The 16,943-nt window shown below is 55.0% G+C and overlaps 1 protein-coding gene across 1 annotated transcript; it reads left to right on the top strand.

Annotated features, from left to right (window-relative positions):
- Window positions 1-469: 469 nt before the first annotated feature.
- KIF22 (kinesin family member 22) lies at window positions 470-15,818 on the top strand (the record flags this gene model as incomplete). The annotated part of the gene is made up of 5 exons (XM_078621534.1): window positions 470-623; window positions 4,881-5,026; window positions 7,083-7,343; window positions 10,458-10,567; window positions 15,698-15,818. Coding segments are annotated over 5 exons (792 nt in total), but the record flags the coding sequence as incomplete, so codon positions are not given.
- Between the last annotated feature and the right edge of the window lie 1,125 nt (window positions 15,819-16,943).

Here is a 16,943-nt window from a genome sequence, read left to right as displayed (position 1 = left end):
CCGTGTCTCCCCGTGTCTCCCCGTGTCTCCCCGTGTCTCCCCGTGTCTCCCCATGTCTCCCCCTGTCTCCCCATGTCTCTCCCCATGTCTCCCCATGTCTCCCCCCGTGTCTCCCCGTGTCTCCCCGTGTCTCCCCGTGCCTCCCCGTGTCTCCCTGTGTCTCCCCGTGTCTCCCCACGTGTCTCCCCATGTTTCCCCATGCCTCCCCGTGTCTCCCCATGTCTCCCCGTGTCTCCCGTGTCTCCCCATGTCTCCCCCTGTCTCCCCCTGTCTCCCCATGTCTCCCCCTGTCTCCCCGTGTCTCCCCGTGTCTCCCCCTGTCTCCCCATGTCTCTCCGCTTGTCTCCCTGCGTATCGTCTCAATGTCTCTCTGTGCCTCTCCCCCCATTGCCCCCCATTGCCCCCCATTGCCCCTCATTGCCCCCCCATTGCCCCCCATTGCCCCCCATTGCCCCCCATTGCCCCCCATTGCCCCCCGCCGTGCTGGGTGCAGGTTCGACTCCTGCACGGGGGCGGTGCGAGCCAGGAGGAGGTTTACGGCAGATCGGTCCGCCCGGTGATCCGTCACGTGGTGCAGCACGGACACAACGCCAGCGTGCTGGCCTACGGCCCCACAGGAGCCGGTACTCACTCACTCACTCACTAGTGCACTCACTCACTAGTACACTCACTCACTAGTACACTCACTCACTAGTACACTCACTAGTACACTCACTAACTAGTACACTCACTAGTACACTCACTAACTAGTACACTCACTCACTAGTACACTCACTAACTAGTACACTCACTCACTAGTACACTCACTCACTAGTACACTCACTAACTCGTACACTCACTCACTAGTACACTCACTGACTAGTACACTCACTCACTAGTACACTCACTCACTAGTACACTCACTCACTAGTACACTCACTAACTAGTACACTCACTCACTAGTACACTCACTCACTAGTACACTCACTAGTACACTCACTAACTAGTACACTCACTAGTACACTCACTAACTAGTACACTCACTCACTAGTACACTCACTAACTAGTACACTCACTCACTAGTACACTCACTCACTAGTACACTCACTAACTAGTACACTCACTAACTAGTACACTCACTAACTAGTACACTCACTCACTAGTACACTCACTCACTAGTACACTCACTAACTAGTACACTCACTAACTAGTGTGTCTCTGTATCTCTCTGTGTGTGTCTCTCACCGTGTCTCTGTGTGTGTCTCTCACCGTGTCTCTGTGTGTGTGTCTCTCACCGTGTCTCTGTGTGTGTGTGTCTCCGTGTCTGTGTGTGTGTGTATCTGTATCTCTCTGTGTGTGTCTCAGTATCTCTGTGTGTGTGTGTCTCCGTGTCTGTGCGTCTCCGTGTCTCTGTGTGTGTGTCTCCGTGTCTCTGTGTGCCTCCGTGTCTTCCTGTGTGCGTCTCCGTGTCTCTCACCGTGTCTCTGTGTGTGTGTCTCTCACCATGTCCCCGTGTCTCTGTGTGTGTGTCTCTCACCGTGTCTGTGTGTGTCTCTCACCGTGTCTCTGTGTGTGTGTGTCTCACCGTGTCTCTGTGTGTGTGTCTCTCACCGTGTCCCCGTGTCTCTGTGTGTGTGTCTCTCACCGTGTCTCTGTGTGTGTGTCTCTCACCGTGTCTGTGTGTGTGTCTCACCGTGTCTCTCTGTGTGTGTCTCTCACCGTGTCTCTGTGTGTGTGTGTCTCCCACCGTGTCTCTGTGTGTGTGTGTCTCTCACTGTGTCTCTGTGTGTGTGTCTCTCACCGTGTCTCTGTGTGTGTGTCTCTCAACGTGTCTGTGTGTGTGTCTCTCACCGTGTCTCTCTGTGTGTGTCTGTGTCTCTGTGTGTGTGTCTCTCACCGTGTCTCTGTGTGTGTGTCTCTCACCGTGTCTCTGTGTGTGTGTCTCTCACCGTGTCTCTGTGTGTCTCTCACCGTGTCTCTGTGTGTGTGTGTCTCTCACCGTGTCTCTGTGTGTGTGTCTCTCACCGTGTCTCTCTGTGTGTGTCTGTGTCTCTGTGTGTGTGTGTCTCCCACCGTGTCTCTGTGTGTGTGTGTGTCTCTCACTGTGTCTCTGTGTGTGTGTCTCTCACCGTGTCTCTGTGTGTGTGTCTCTCACCGTGTCTCTGTGTGTGTGTCTCTCACCGTGTCTCTCTGTGTGTGTCTGTGTCTCTGTGTGTGTGTCTCTCACCGTGTCTCTGTGTGTATCTCACCGTGTCTCTGTGTGTGTCTCTCTCACCGTGTCTCTGTGTGTGTGTCTCTCACCGTGTCTCTGTGTGTCTCTCACCGTGTCTCTGTGTGTGTGTGTGTCTCTCACCGTGTCTCTGTGTGTGTGTCTCTCACCGTGTCTCTCTGTGTGTGTCTGTGTCTCTGTGTGTGTGTCTCTCACCGTGTCTCTGTGTGTGTGTCTCTCACCGTGTCTCTGTGTGTATCTCACCGTGTCTCTGTGTGTGTGTCTCTCACCGTGTCTCTGTGTGTATCTCACCGTGTCTCTGTGTGTGTGTCTCTCTCACCGTGTCTCTGTGTGTGTGTCTCTCACCGTGTCTCTGTGTGTCTCTCACCGTGTCTCTGTGTGTGTGTGTCTCTCACCGTGTCTCTGTGTGTGTGTCTCTCACCGTGTCTCTGTGTGTGTGTCTCTCACCGTGTCTCTGTGTGTGTGTGTCTCTCACCGTGTTTCTCTGTGTGTGTGTGTCTCCCACCGTGTTTCTCTGTGTGTGTGTGTCTCCCACCGTGTCACCGTGTCTCTGTTGTCACCGTGTCTCTGTGTGTCTCTCACCGTGTCTCTGTGTGTGTGGTCTCTCACCGTGTCTCTCTGTGTGTGTCTCCCACCGTGTCACCGTGGTCTCTGCGTGTGTGTCTCTCACCGTGTCTCTGTGTGTGTGTCTCTCACCGTGTTTCTGTGTATGTGGTCTCTCACCGTGTCACCGTGTCTCCAGGCAAGACCCCACACGATGCTGGGCACCTCCAGCGAGCCCGGGGTGATCCCTCGCGTCTCCGTGTCTCTGTGTGTCTCCGTGTCTCTGTGTCTGCGTGTGTGTGTCTCTCACTGTCTCTGTGGATGTGTGTGTCTCCGTGTCTCTGTGTGTCTCCGTGTCTCTGTGTATGTCCGTGTCTCTGTGTGTCTCCGTGTCTGTGTGTGTGTCTCCCACCGTGTCTCTGTGTGTGTGTCACTCACCGTGTCCCCGTGTCTCTCTCACCGTGTCTCTGTGTGTGTGTTTGTGTCTCTGTGTGTGTGTCTCTCACCGTGTCCCCGTGTCTCTGTGTGTGTGTCCCCGTGTCTCTGTGTGTGTGTCTCCGTGTCCCTGTGTGTCTCCGTGTCTCCGTGTGGCTCTGTGTCTCTGTGTGTCTCTCACCGTGTCTCTGTGTGTCTCTGTGTCTGCGTGTGTGTCTCTCACCGTGTCTCTGTGTGTCTCTCACCGTGTCCCCGTGTCTCTGTGTGTCTCTCACCGTGTCACCGTGTCTCTGTGTGTGTGTGTCTCACCGTGTCTCTGTGCGTCTCTCACCGTGTCTCTGTGTGTCTCTCACCGTGTCTCTGTGTGTGTGTTTGTGTCTCTGTGTGTGTGTCTCCCACCGTGTCCCCGTGTCTCCAGGTAAGACCCACACGATGCTGGGCACCCCCAGCGAGCCCGGGGTGATCCCCCGTGTCTCTGTGTGTGTCTCCGTTTCTCTGTGTGTGTCTGTGTCTCTGTGTGTGTGTCTCCGTGTCTCTGTGTGTGTGTCTCTCACCGTTTCTCTGTGTGTGTCTGTGTCTCTGTGTGTGTGTCTCCGTGTCTCTGTGTGTGTGTCTCTCACCGTTTCTCTGTGTGTGTCTGTGTCTCTGTGTGTGTGTGTCTCTCACCGTGTCTCTGTGTGTCTCCCACCGTGTCCCCGTGTCTCTGTGTGTCTCTCACCATGTCACCGTGTCTCTGTGTGTCTCTCACCGTGTCCCCGTGTCTCTGTGTGTCTCTCACCATGTCACCGTGTCTCTGTGTGTCTCTCACCGTGTCCCCGTGTCTCTGTGTGTCTCTCACCATGTCACCGTGTCTCTGTGTGTCTCTCACCGTGTCCCCGTGTCTCTGTGTGTCTCTCACCGTGTCCCCGTGTCTCTGTGTGTCTCTCACCGTGTCTCTGTGTGTCTCTCACCGTGTCCCCGTGTCTCTGTGTGTCTCTCACCGTGTCCCCGTGTCTCTGTGTGTCTCCCACCGTGTCCCCGTGTCTCTGTGTGTCTCTCACCGTGTCTCTGTGTGTCTCTCACCGTGTCCCCGTGTCTCTGTGTGTTTCCCCACCGTGTCCCCGTGTCTCTGTGTGTCTCTCACCGTGTCCCCGTGTCTCTGTGTGTCTCCCACCGTGTCCCCGTGTCTCTGTGTGTCTCTCACCGTGTCTCTGTGTGTCTCTCACCGTGTCCCCGTGTCTCTGTGTGTCTCTCACCGTGTCCCCGTGTCTCTGTGTGTCTCTCACCGTGTCTCTGTGTGTCTCTCACCGTGTCCCCGTGTCTCTGTGTGTCTCTCACCGTGTCTCTGTGTGTCTCTCACCGTGTCCCCGTGTCTCTGTGTGTCTCTCACCGTGTCCCCGTGTCTCTGTGTGTCTCTCACCGTGTCTCTGTGTGTCTCTCACCGTGTCCCCGTGTCTCTGTGTGTCTCTCACCGTGTCCCCGTGTCTCTGTGTGTCTCCCACCGTGTCCCCGTGTCTCTGTGTGTCTCTCACCGTGTCTCTGTGTGTCTCTCACCGTGTCCCCGTGTCTCTGTGTGTCTCTCACCGTGTCCCCGTGTCTCTGTGTCTCTCACCGTGTCTCTGTGTGTCTCTCACTGTGTCCCCGTGTCTCTGTGTGTCTCTCACCATGTCACCGTGTCTCTGTGTGTCTCCCACCGTGTCCCCCGTGTCTCCAGGCAAGACCCACACGATGCTGGGCACCTCCAGCGAGCCCGGGGTGATCCCTCGCGCCGTCCGCGATCTCTTCAGCGAACTCAAGGGGGAGCAGGAGGAGGCATCGTTCAGCGTCTCCATGTCCTACCTGGAGATCTACCAGGAGAAGGTGAGGAGGGCACGGCGGGGAGACAAGGGGGTGGGCCGGGGGGTGGAGACACGCGGGGAGATGTGGAGATATACAGGCGGTGGGGCGGGGAGATGGAGGGAGATGGGGGGAGATGGGGGGAGATGAGGGGAGATGGGGGGGAGATGGGGGGAGATGGGGGGAGATGGAGGGAGATGGGGGGAGATGGAGGGAGATGGGGGGAGATGGGGGGAGATGGGGGGAGATGGGGGGAGATGGGGGGAGATGGGGGGTGACTCCCACTCGCTCACCCACCCACTCGCTCACTCACCTACTCACTCAGCCACTCACTCAGCCACTCACTCGCTCACCCACTCATCACTCATCTACTCACTCATCTACTCACTCAGCCACTCACTCAGCCACTCACTCGCTCATCCACTCACTCGCTCGCTCACCTACTCACTCAGCCACTCACTCAGCCACTCACTCGCTCACCCACTCATTCACTCACCCACTCACCTACTCACTCACCCACTCACTCAGCCACCCACTCACTCACCCACTCACCTACTCACTCACTCAACCACTCACCCACTCACTCAGCCACTCACTCACCCACTCATCCACTCACTCACCCACCCACTCACTCAGCCACACACCCCACCCACTCACTCACCCATTCACCCACCCACCCACTCATCCACTCACTCACTCACTCATCCACTCACTCACCCACCCACTCACCCACCCACTCACCCACTCACTCACCAACCCACCCACTCACCCACCCCACTCACCCACTCACTCACACACTCACCCACCCCCACCCCACCCACCCACTCACCTACCCACCACTCACCCACCAACCCACCCACTCACCCACCACTCCCCCACCCACTCACCAACCACCCACCACTCACCCACCCACCCACCCACTCACCCACCACCCACCCCACTCACCCACCCCCACCCACCCACCCCACCACCCCACCACCCACCCCCCCCACTCCCCCCCCACCACACCCCCCCCCCCCCCCACCACCCCACCCCCACCCCCCTCACCACCCACCCCACCCACCACCCACTCACTCACCCACTCACCCCACCCACTCACCCACCCACCCCACCAACCCACCCACTCCCCACCCCCACCCCCCCACCACCCACCCACCCCCACTCACCCACCCCACCCCACCTCACCACCCCCCCCACCCCACCACCCACCCACCCACCCACCACTCACCCCCCACCTCACTCACCCACTCACCACCCACCCACCCCACCACCACCCACCACCACTCACCCACCCACTCACCACCCCCCACCCCCCCTCACCCCCACCCACCCACTCACCAACCCACCAACTCACTCACCCACCCACCCACTCACCAACCCACCCACCCACTCACCTACCCACTCACTCACCCACCAACCCACCCACTCACCCACCCACCCACTCACCCACCCACCCACCCACTCACCCACCCACCCACTCACCCACCCACTCACCCACTCACCCACTCACCCACCCACCCACTCACTCACTCACCCACCCACCCACTCACTCACTCACCCACCCACCCACCCACCAACCCACCCACTCACCCACCCACCCACCCACTCACTCACTCACCCACTCACCCACTCACCAACCCACCCACCCACTCACCAACCCACCAACTCACTCACCCACCCACCCACCCACTCACCAACCCACCAACTCACTCACGCACCCACTCACCAACCCACCCACCCACTCACCCACCCACCCACTCACCCACCCACTCACCCACTCACCCACTCACCCACCCACCCACTCACTCACCCACCCACCCACTCACTCACTCACCCACCCACCCACCCACCAACCCACCCACTCACCAACCCACTCACCCACCCACTCACTCACCCACCCACTCACCCACCCACCCACTCACTCACTCACCCACTCACCCACTCACCAACCCACCCACCCACTCACCAACCCACCAACTCACTCACCCACCCACCCACTCACCAACCCACCAACTCACCCACCCACTCACCAACCCACCCACCCACTCACCACCCCCTCCCCTACTACCTCCGCGTACAGGTGCTAGACCTCCTCACTCCGCACCACAGCGGCGGCAGGAGTGGTGGTGGTGGAGGTGGTGGTGGCGGTGGTGGTGGCGGGGACCTCGCGATCCGCCAGGACGGCGCCGGCTCCATGCTGGTGCCGGGTCTGAGCGAGCGTCCCCTCAACGGCTTCCGAGACTTTGAGCGCCACTTCCTTCCCGCCACAGAGAGGCGCACGACGGCATCCACGGCGCTCAACGCTCGCTCCAGCCGATCGCACTCCATCCTGCTGCTCAAGGTGAGGGGGGCGAGGGGGTGAGGGTGAGGGGGTGAGGGTGAGGGGGTGAGGGTGAGGGGGGCGAGGGGGGTGAGGGGGTGTGAGGGTGAGGGGGGCGAGGGGGGTGAGGGGGTGTGAGGGTGAGGGGGGAAGGGAGAAGGTGGGTTCGGTCGGATCGAGGGGGCTAAACGGGCGCGGCACCGGTGTGTACGTGGGTGTGTGTACCTGTGTGTGTACGTGTGTGTGTACGTGTGTGTGTACGTGTGTGTGTGTACGTGTATGTGTGTATACCTGTGTGTGTGTGTACGTGTGTACGTGTGTGTGTACGTGTGTACGTGTGTGTGTGTGTACGTGTGTGTGTGTATACCTGTGTGTGTGTGTACGTGTGTGTGTACGTGTGTGTGTACGTGTGTGTGTACGTGTGTGTGTGTACGTATGTGTGTATACCTGTGTGTGTGTGTACGTGTGTACGTGTGTGTACGTGTGTACGTGTGTGTACGTGTGTACGTGTGTGTACGTGTGTGTGTACGTGTGTGTGTACGTGTGTGTGTGTGTACGTGTGTGTGTACGTGTGTGTGTACGTGTGTGTGTACGTGTGTGTGTGTACGTGTGTGTGTGTACGTGTGTGTGTGTATACCTGTGTGTGTGTGTACGTGTGTACGTGTGTGTGTACGTGTGTGTGTGTACCTGTGTGTGTGTGTGTACGTGTGTGTGTGTGTACCTGTGTGTGTGTGTGTACATGTGTGTGTGTACGTGTGTGTACATGTGTGTGTGTACGTGTGTACATGTGTGTGTGTAACCTGTGTGTGTGTACCTGCGTGTGTGTGTGTGTGTACGTGTGTGTACCTGTGTGTGTACATGTGTGTGTGTGTGTGTGTACCTGTGTGTGTGTGTACCTGTGTGTGTGTGTGTTCCTGTGTGTGTGTGTGTGTACACCTGTGTGTGTGTACACCTGTGTGTACGTGTGTGTGTGTGTACCTGTGTGTGTGTGTGTACACCTGTGTGTGTGTACACCTGTGTGTACCTGTGTGTGTGTACCTGTGTGTGTGTGTGTTTACCTGTGTGTGTGTACCTGTGTGTGTGTGTGTACCTGTGTGTGTGTGTGTACCTGTGTGTGTGTGTACGTGTGTGTGTGTACCTGTGTGTGTGTACCTGTGTGTGTGTACACCTGTGTGTGTGTGTACCTGTGTGTGTACCTGTGTGTGTGTACACCTGTGTGTACGTGTGTGACCTGTGTGTGTGTGTGTGTGTGTGTACCTGTGTGTGTGTGTGTACCTGTGTGTGTGTGTACCTGTGTGTGTGTACATGCGTGTGTGTACCTGTGTGTGTGTACCTGTGTGTGTGTATGTACTTGTGTGTGTGTGTACATGTGTGTGTGTACGTGTGTACATGTGTGTGTGTACCTGTGTGTGTGTGTGTACCTGTGTGTGTGTGTGTACCTGTGTGTGTGTACGTGTGTGACCTGTGTGTGTGTACCTGCGTGTGTACGTGTGTACGTGTGTGTGTGTACATGTGTGTGCGTGTGTGTACGTGTGTGTACACCTGTGTATACGTGTGTGTGTGTGTACCTGTGTGTACGTGTGTGTGTGTGTGTACACCTGTGTGTGTGTGTACACCTGTGTGTGTACATGTGTGTACCTGTGTGTGTGTGTGTCTGTGTGTGTGTGTGTACACCTGTGTGTGTGTGTGTATCTGTGTGTGTACGTACACCTGTGTGTTCCTGTGTGTATGTGTGTACACCTGTGTGTGTGTGTACCTGTGTGTGACCTGTGTTGTGTGTGTGTTCACCTGTGTGTGTGTGTACCTGTGTGTGTGTGTACCTGTGTGTGACCTGTGTTGTGTGTGTACCTGTGTGTGTGTTCACCTGTGTGTGTGTGTACCTGTGTGTGTGTGTACCTGTGTGTGACCTGTGTGTGTGCGTACACCTGTGTGTGTGTACCTGTGTGTGCGTGTGTGTGAGTGTGTACCTGTGTGTGTATACCTGTGTATGTGTGTGTACTTGTGTGTGTGTATACCTGTGTGTGTGTGTGTACCTGTGTGTGTGTACCTGTGTGTGTGTACCTGTGTATGTGTGTGTACTTGTGTGTGCGTGTGTGTGTGTACCTGTGTACGTGTGTGACCTGTGTGTGTGTACACCTGTGTGTGTGTGTACCCTGTGTGTGTGTGTGTACCTGTTTGTGTGTACCTGTGTGTGTGTGTACACCTGTGTGTGTGTACCTGTGTGTGTGTGTGTACACCTGTGTGTATGTTTACCTGTGTGTGTGTGTACCTGTGTGTGTGTGTGCACCTGTGTGTGTGTGTGTACACCTGTGTGTGTACCTGTGTGTGTGTACCTGTGTGTGTGTGTGCACCTGTGTGTGTGTGTGTACACCTGTGTGTGTACCTGTGTGTGTGTGCACCTGTGTGTACGTGTGTGTGTACCTGTGTGTGTGTACATGCGTGTGTGTACCTGTGTGTGTGTACCTGTGTGTGTGTGTACTTGTGTGTGTGTGTACTTGTGTGTGTGTGCGTGTGTACATGTGTGTGTGTACGTGTGTGACCTTTGTGTGTGTACCTGCGTGTGTGTGTGTACGTGTGTACGTGTGTGTGTACATGTGTGTGCGTGTGTGTACGTGTGTGTACACCTGTGTGTACGTGTGTGTGTGTGTACCTGTGTGTGCGTGTGTACGTGTGTGACCTGTGTGTGTGTGTGTACACCTGTGTGTGTGTGTGTACCTGTGTGTGTGTACCTGTGTGTGTGTGTACCTGTGTGTGTGTGTACGTGTGTGTATGTGTACCTGTGTGTGTGTGTACCTGTGTGTGTACCTGTGTGTGTGTGTGTACCTGTGTGTGTGTGTACGTGTGTGACCTGTGTGTGTGTACGTGTGTGACCTGTGTGTGTGTGCATGTGTGTACGTGTATGTACCTGTGTGTGTATGTGTGTGCACCTGTGTGTGTGTACATGTGTGTACCTGTGTGTGTGTGTACACCTGTGTGTACGTGTGTGTGTGTACCTGTGTGTGTGTACACCTGTGTGTATGTGTGTTCACCTGTGTGTGTGTGTACCTGTGTGTGTACCTGTGTGTGTACCTGTGTGTGTGTGCGTGTGTGTGTGTGTGCGTGTGTGTGTGTGTGCGTGTGTGTGTGGTGAGACAGGTAATGAAGTCAGAGCTGCAAGCGCCGTTCCGCGCGCTGCTCGGCAAGTTGTACCTCATCGACCTCGCCGGCTCGGAGGACAACCGCCGCACCGGAAACATGGGCATCCGGTGGGTGGCACACACTACACACGCGTAGTGACACATACTACGCACACAGTGACACACACTACACACACAGTGACACACACTACACACACAGTGACACACACTACACACGCGTAGTGACACATACTACGCACACAGTGACACACACTACACACACAGTGACACACACTACACACACAGTGACACACACTACACACGCAGTGACACACACTACACACGCAGTGACACACACTACACACACGCAGTGACACACACTACACACACAGTGACACACACTACACACACAGTGACACACACTACACACGCAGTGACACACACTACACACGTAGTGACACACACTACACACGCAGTGGCACACGCACACACACGCAGTGACACACACTACGCACGTAGTGACACACACTACACACGCAGAGACACACACTACACACACAGTGACACACACTACACACACAGTGACACACACTACACACACAGTGACACACACTACACACACAGTGACACACACTACACACGCAGTGACACACACTACACACACAGTGACACACACTACACACACAGTGACACACACTACACACACAGTGACACACACTACACACACAGTGACACACACTACACACACAGTGACACACACTACACACGCAGTGACACACACTACACACACAGTGACACACACTACACACACAGTGACACACACTACACACGCAGTGACACACACTACACACACAGTGACACACACTACACACGCAGTGACACACACTACACACACACTACACACACACTACACACACAGTGACACACACTACACACGTAGTGACACACACTACACACACAGTGACACACACTACACACGCAGTGACACACACTACACACGCAGTGACACACACTACACACGCAGTGACACACACTACACACACAGTGACACACACTACACACGCGTAGTGACACACACTACACACGCAGTGACACACACTACACATGCAGTGACACACACTACACACGCAGTGACACACACTACACACGCAGTGACACACACTACACACGCAGTGACACACACTACACACACAGTGACACACACTAGACACACAGTGACACACACTACACACACAGTGACACACACTACACACGCAGTGACACACACTACACACACACTACACACACAGTGACACACACTACACACGCAGTGACACACACTACACACACAGTGACACACACTACACACGCAGTGACACACACTACACACACAGTGACACACACTACACACGCAGTGACACACACTACACACGCAGTGACACACACTACACACACAGTGGCACACACTACGCACACAGTGACACACACTACACACGCAGTGACACACACTACGCACGTAGTGACACACACTACACACGCAGTGACACACACTACACACACAGTGACACACACTACACACACAGTGACACACACTACACACGCAGTGACACACACTACACACACAGTGACACACACTACACACGCAGTGACACACACTACACACGCAGTGACACACACTACACACACACTACACACACTACACACGCAGTGACACACACTACACACACAGTGACTCACACTACACACACACAGTGACACACACTACACACACAGTGACACACACTACACACGCAGTGACACACACTAGACACACAGTGACACACACTACACACACACTACACACACAGTGACACACACTACACACGCAGTGACACACACTACACACACAGTGACACACACTACACACGCAGTGACACACACTACACACACAGTGACACACACTACACACGCAGTGACACACACTACACACACAGTGACACACACTACACACACAGTGACACACACTACACACACAGTGACACACACTACACACACACTACACACACGCAGTGACACACACTACACACACGCAGTGACACACACTACACACACAGTGACACACACTACACACACACAGTGACACACACTACACACACAGTGACACACACTACACACACAGTGACACACACTACACACACAGTGACACACACTACACACACAGTGACACACACTACACACACACAGTGACACACACTACACACACGCAGTGACACACACTACACACACACAGTGACACACACTACACACACAGTGACACACACTACACACGCAGTGACACACACTACACACACACAGTGACACACACTACACACACGCAGTGACACACACTACACACACGCAGTGACACACACTACACACACACAGTGACACACACTACACACACAGTGACACACACTACACACACGCAGTGACACACACTACACACACACAGTGACACACACTACACACACGCAGTGACACACACTACACACGCAGTGACACACACTACACACACAGTGACACACACTACACACGCAGTGACACACTACACACACAGTGACACACACTACACACGCAGTGACACACACTACACACGCAGTGACACACTACACACACAGTGACACACACTACACACACAGTGACACACACTACACACGCAGTGACACACTACACACACAGTGACACACACTACACACACAGTGACACACACTACACACACAGTGACACACACTACACACGCAGTAACACACACTAGACACACAGTGACACACACTACACACACACAGTGACACACACTACACACGCAGTGACACACACTACACACACAGTGACACACACTACACACACAGTGACACACACTACACACACAGTGACACACACTACACACACAGTGACACACACTACACACACAGTGACACACACTACACACGCAGTGACACACACTACACACGCAGTAACACACACTACACACACAGTGACACACACTACACACACAGTGACACACACTACACACGCAGTGACACACACTACACACACAGTGACACACACACACACACTGCAGTGACACACGTGGGAGTGACACACGCACACACACACTACACACGCAGTAGTGACACGCGCACACACACACTACACACGTGGGAGTGACACACACACACACACACAGTGACACACACACACACGGAGTGACACACACTACACACACAGTGACACACACTACACACACAGTGACACACTGATTGACACACGCACACATACACTACACACGTGGGAGTGACACACACACACAGTGACACACACACACACGGAGTGACACACACACACACAGTGACACACACACACACGCAGCAGTGGCACACACTACACACACACAGTGACACACACTACACACGCAGTGACATACACTACACACACAGTGACACACACTACACACGGAGTGACTCACACACACACACAGTGACACACACTACACACGCAGTGACACACACACAGTGACACACACACACACACGCAGTGACACACACTACACACGCAGCAGTCACACACGCACACACACACTGCAGTGGCACACGCACAATTGTCTGTGTGCGTATGTGTGTGTCTCAGTGTGTGTGTGTGTCTGTCTGTGTCTCAGTGTGTGTGTGTGTGTGTGTCTCAGTGTGTGTGTGTCTGTCTGTGTCTCAGTGTGTGTGTGTGTCACTGCGTGTGTGTGTGTCTCAGTGTGTGTGTGTGTCTCAGTGTGTGTGTCTGTTTGTGTCTCAGTGTGTCTCAGTGTGTGTGTGTGTCTGTCTGTGTCTCAGTGTGTGTGTGTGTGTGTGTCTCAGTGTGTGTGTGTCTGTCTGTGTCTCAGTGTGTGTGTGTGTCACTGCGTGTGTGTGTGTCTCAGTGTGTCTGTGTGTGTGTGTGTCTCTGTGTGTGTGTGTCACTGCGTGTGTGTGTGTGTCTCAGTGTGTCTGTGTGTGTGTGTGTGTCTCAGTGTGTGTGTGTCTCAGTGTGTGTGTCTCAGTGTGTGTGTGTGTCTGTCTGTGTCTCAGTGTGTGTCACTGCGTGTGTGTGTGTCTCAGTGTGTGTGTGTGTCTGTCTGTGTCTCAGTGTGTGTGTGTGTCACTGCGTGTGTGTGTGTGTCTCAGTGTGTCTGTGTGTGTGTGTGTGTCTCAGTGTGTGTGTGTGTCTCAGTGTGTGTGTCTCAGTGTGTGTGTGTGTCTGTCTGTGTCTCAGTGTGTCTGTGTGTGTGTGTGTCTCAGTGTGTGTGTCTCAGTGTGTGTCACTGCGTGTGTGTGTGTGTCTCAGTGTGTCTGTGTGTGTGTGTGTGTGTGTGTCTCAGTGTGTGTGTGTGTCTGTCTGTGTCTCAGTGTGTGTGTGTGTCACTGCGTGTGTGTGTGTGTGTGTCAGTGTGTGTGTGTGTCTGTGTGTGTGTCTGTGTGTGTGTCTCAGTGTGTGTGTGTCAGTGTGTGTGTCTCAGTGTGTCTGTGTTTGTCTCAGTGTGTCTGTGTGTCTCAGTGTGTGTCTGTGTCTCAGTGTGTGCCAGTGTGTGTGTGTCTGTGTGTCAGTGTCTGTGTGTCTCAGTGTCTCACTGTGTGTGTGTCTTTGTGAGCCAGGCTGAAGGAGAGTGGAGCCATCAACGGCTCGCTGCTGGTGCTGAGCAAGGCGGTGTGTGTGTCAGTGTGTGTCAGTGTGTGTGTGTCTCTGTGTGTATGTGTCTGTGTGTGTCAGTGTCTCAGTGTGTATGTGTCTGTGTGTGTCAGTGTCTCAGTGTGTGTGTGTCTGTGTGTGTGTCTTTGTGAGCCAGGCTGAAGGAGAGTGGAGCCATCAACGGCTCTCTGCTGGTGCTGAGCAAGGTGGTGTGTGTGTCAGTGTGTGTGTCAGTGTGTCTCACTGTGTGTGTGTCTCACTGTGTGTGTCAGTGTCTCACTGTGTCTGTGTGTGTCTGTGTGAGCCAGGCTGAAGGAGAGTGGAGCCATCAACGGCTCTCTGCTGGTGCTCAGCAAGGTGGTGTGTGTGTCTCAGTGTGTGTGTGTCTGTCTGTGTGTGTCTTACTGTGTGTGTCTCACTGTGTGTGTCTGAGTGTGATGCAGGCTGAAGGAGAGTGGAGCCATCAACGGCTCTCTGCTGGTGCTCAGCAAGGTGGTGTGTGTGTCTCAGTGTGTGTGTGTCTGTCTGTGTGTGTCTCACTGTGTGTGTCTCACTGTGTGTGTGTGTCAGTGTCTTACTGTGTGTGTCTCACTGTGTGTGTCTCACTGTGTGTGTCTGAGTGTGATGCAGGCTGAAGGAGAGTGGAGCCATCAACGGCTCTCTGCTGGTGCTCAGCAAGGTGGTGGACGCTCTCAACAGCGGCTCCGCTCGAGTGCCGTACAGGGACAGCAAACTCACGCGACTCCTGCAGGTCAACCACCCTCCCTCCCTGTGTCTCACTGTGCGTGGGTGAGTGAGTGGGTGAGTCGGTGGGTGAGTGAGTGAGTGGGTGAGTGGGTGAGTGGGTGAGTGAGTGGGTGAGTGGGTGAGGGAGTGGGTGAGTCGGTGGGTGAATGAGTGGGTGGTTGAGGGAGTGGGTGAGTCAGTGGGTGAGTGGGTGAGGGAGTGGGTGAGTGAGTGGGTGAGTCGGTGGGTGAGTGAGTGAGTGGGTGAGTGAGTGGGTGAGTGAGTGGGTGAGTGGGTGAGGGAGTGGGTGAGTGAGTGGGTGAGGGAGTGGGTGAGGGAGTGAGGAGGTGAGTGAGTGAGTGTGTGAGTGGGTGGGTGAGTGAGTGGGTGAGTCGGTGGGTGAGTGAGTGAGTGGGTGAGGGAGTGGGTGAGTGAGTGGGTGAGTGAGTGGGTGAGTGAGTGGGTGAGTGAGTGAGTGGGTGAGTGAGTGGGTGAGTGGGTGAGGGAGTGGGTGAGTGAGTGGGTGAGGGAGTGAGGAGGTGAGTGAGTGAGTGTGTGAGTGGGTGAGTGAGTGAGTGAGTGGGTGAGTGAGTGGGTGAGTGAGTGGGTGAGTGGGTGAGGGAGTGGGTGAGTGAGTGGGTGAGGGAGTGGGTGAGTGAGTGAGGAGGTGAGTGAGTGGGTGAGTGAGTGAGTGAGTGGGTGAGTGAGTGGGTGAGTCGGTGGGTGAGTGAGTGAGGAGGTGAGTGAGTGGGTGAGTTGGTGAGTTGATGAGTAGGTGAGTGAGTGGGTGAGTGAGTGAGTGAGTGGGTGAGTGAGTGAGTGGGTGAGTGAGTGGGAGAGTGGGTGGGTGGGTGAGTGAGTGAGTGGGAGAGTGGGTGGGGTGAGTGAGTGAGTTGGTAAGTGAGTGGGCGAGTGAGTTGGTAAGTGAGTGGGCGAGTGGGTGGGCGAGTGGGTGGGCGAGTGAGTGAGTTGGTAAGTGAGTGGGCGAGTGGGTGGGCGAGTGGGTGGGCGAGTGGGTGGGTGAGTGAGTAGGTGAGTGAGTGAGTTGATGAGTAGGTGAGTGAGTTGGAGAGTGGGTGGGTGAGTGAGTTGATGAGTAGGTGAGTGGGTGAGTGAGTGGGTGAGTGAGTTGGTGAGTGAGTGAGTAGGT

The sequence above is a fragment of the Lampetra planeri genome, unplaced genomic scaffold, assembly GCF_965212315.1.
Source record: "Lampetra planeri unplaced genomic scaffold, kcLamPlan1.2.h2 scaffold_1031, whole genome shotgun sequence".
Lineage (NCBI taxonomy): Eukaryota > Metazoa > Chordata > Hyperoartia > Petromyzontiformes > Petromyzontidae > Lampetra > Lampetra planeri.
This window is presented reverse-complemented; position numbering and strand designations above follow the sequence as displayed.